Here is a 688-nt window from a genome sequence, read left to right as displayed (position 1 = left end):
TCCCCTCTCTCCCACACCATTTCTATACCTGTGCAATGTTATTTGTTTTAGCAGAATGCATGTATACATAATTTTTTTATTATTATTTTTTCAGTGTCAGGCACTTAGGAAACTCAAACTCTTTTTATAGCCTGGGGAGAACGCGGTAGGTGTGATCCTTCACCTCTCTGCCAAACAAGAATGCATAGCTGGAGAATTAGTAGTACTAGTGTCTACCTATTGCCCGGGAAAGCTCTACATGCCAACAGGGCCACGCTGTTTCTGGAAGCCGCTGTTGCTCCCTCAGGGTGCCTCCAACGAAACAAACCAAGGAGAAGACACTATCCCATGTCCTCTCTGACGCCTGAAACGAGGATAGCTGTGCCATCCCTCAGCGGGCTTGCTGGCACCTCTCAGGCCCTTTAGGTGAAGGCTCAGTTGGGCTGAGCGGGAAGGATGTGCCGAGTCCCGCAGGCTTGGGTGTGGGTGTGGGTGGGTTGCGTGTGCACACGCGCGTGAGCTGAGGGAGAGGAGGGAGCAGACCGGGAAGGGAGAAGGGGGGACTTAAAAGGCTCCAACTTCAGTCCCCCAGGGTCGATAGGGTTTAGTGCTGCTCCCGTTGCCAGCCTGCTGAGGGCTGGCGGTGGCTGATACTGCCAAGGGAGGGGTGATGGCCGTCGCTGCAGCCACGGCGGCGGGGGCCCCGGCG

At 55.4% G+C, this 688-nt stretch overlaps 1 protein-coding gene across 1 annotated transcript in view; it reads right to left on the bottom strand.

Annotated features, from left to right (window-relative positions):
- Positions 1-543: 543 nt before the first annotated feature.
- Positions 544-688, bottom strand: part of HEY2 (hes-related family bHLH transcription factor with YRPW motif 2) — a gene marked incomplete at its 5' end in the record, with an annotated part of 8,710 nt that continues 8,565 nt past the window's right edge. The window contains one exon of the mRNA XM_010159662.1: positions 544-683. Coding sequence (XP_010157964.1) covers positions 544-683 — 140 coding nt within the window. The remainder of the gene's footprint in view (positions 684-688) is intronic.

This window comes from Eurypyga helias, unplaced genomic scaffold (genome assembly GCF_000690775.1).
Source record: "Eurypyga helias isolate BGI_N326 unplaced genomic scaffold, ASM69077v1 scaffold11329, whole genome shotgun sequence".
NCBI lineage: Eukaryota > Metazoa > Chordata > Aves > Eurypygiformes > Eurypygidae > Eurypyga > Eurypyga helias.
The sequence above is the reverse complement of the archived record's forward strand: the minus strand, read 5'-3'. Positions and strand labels throughout refer to the sequence as shown.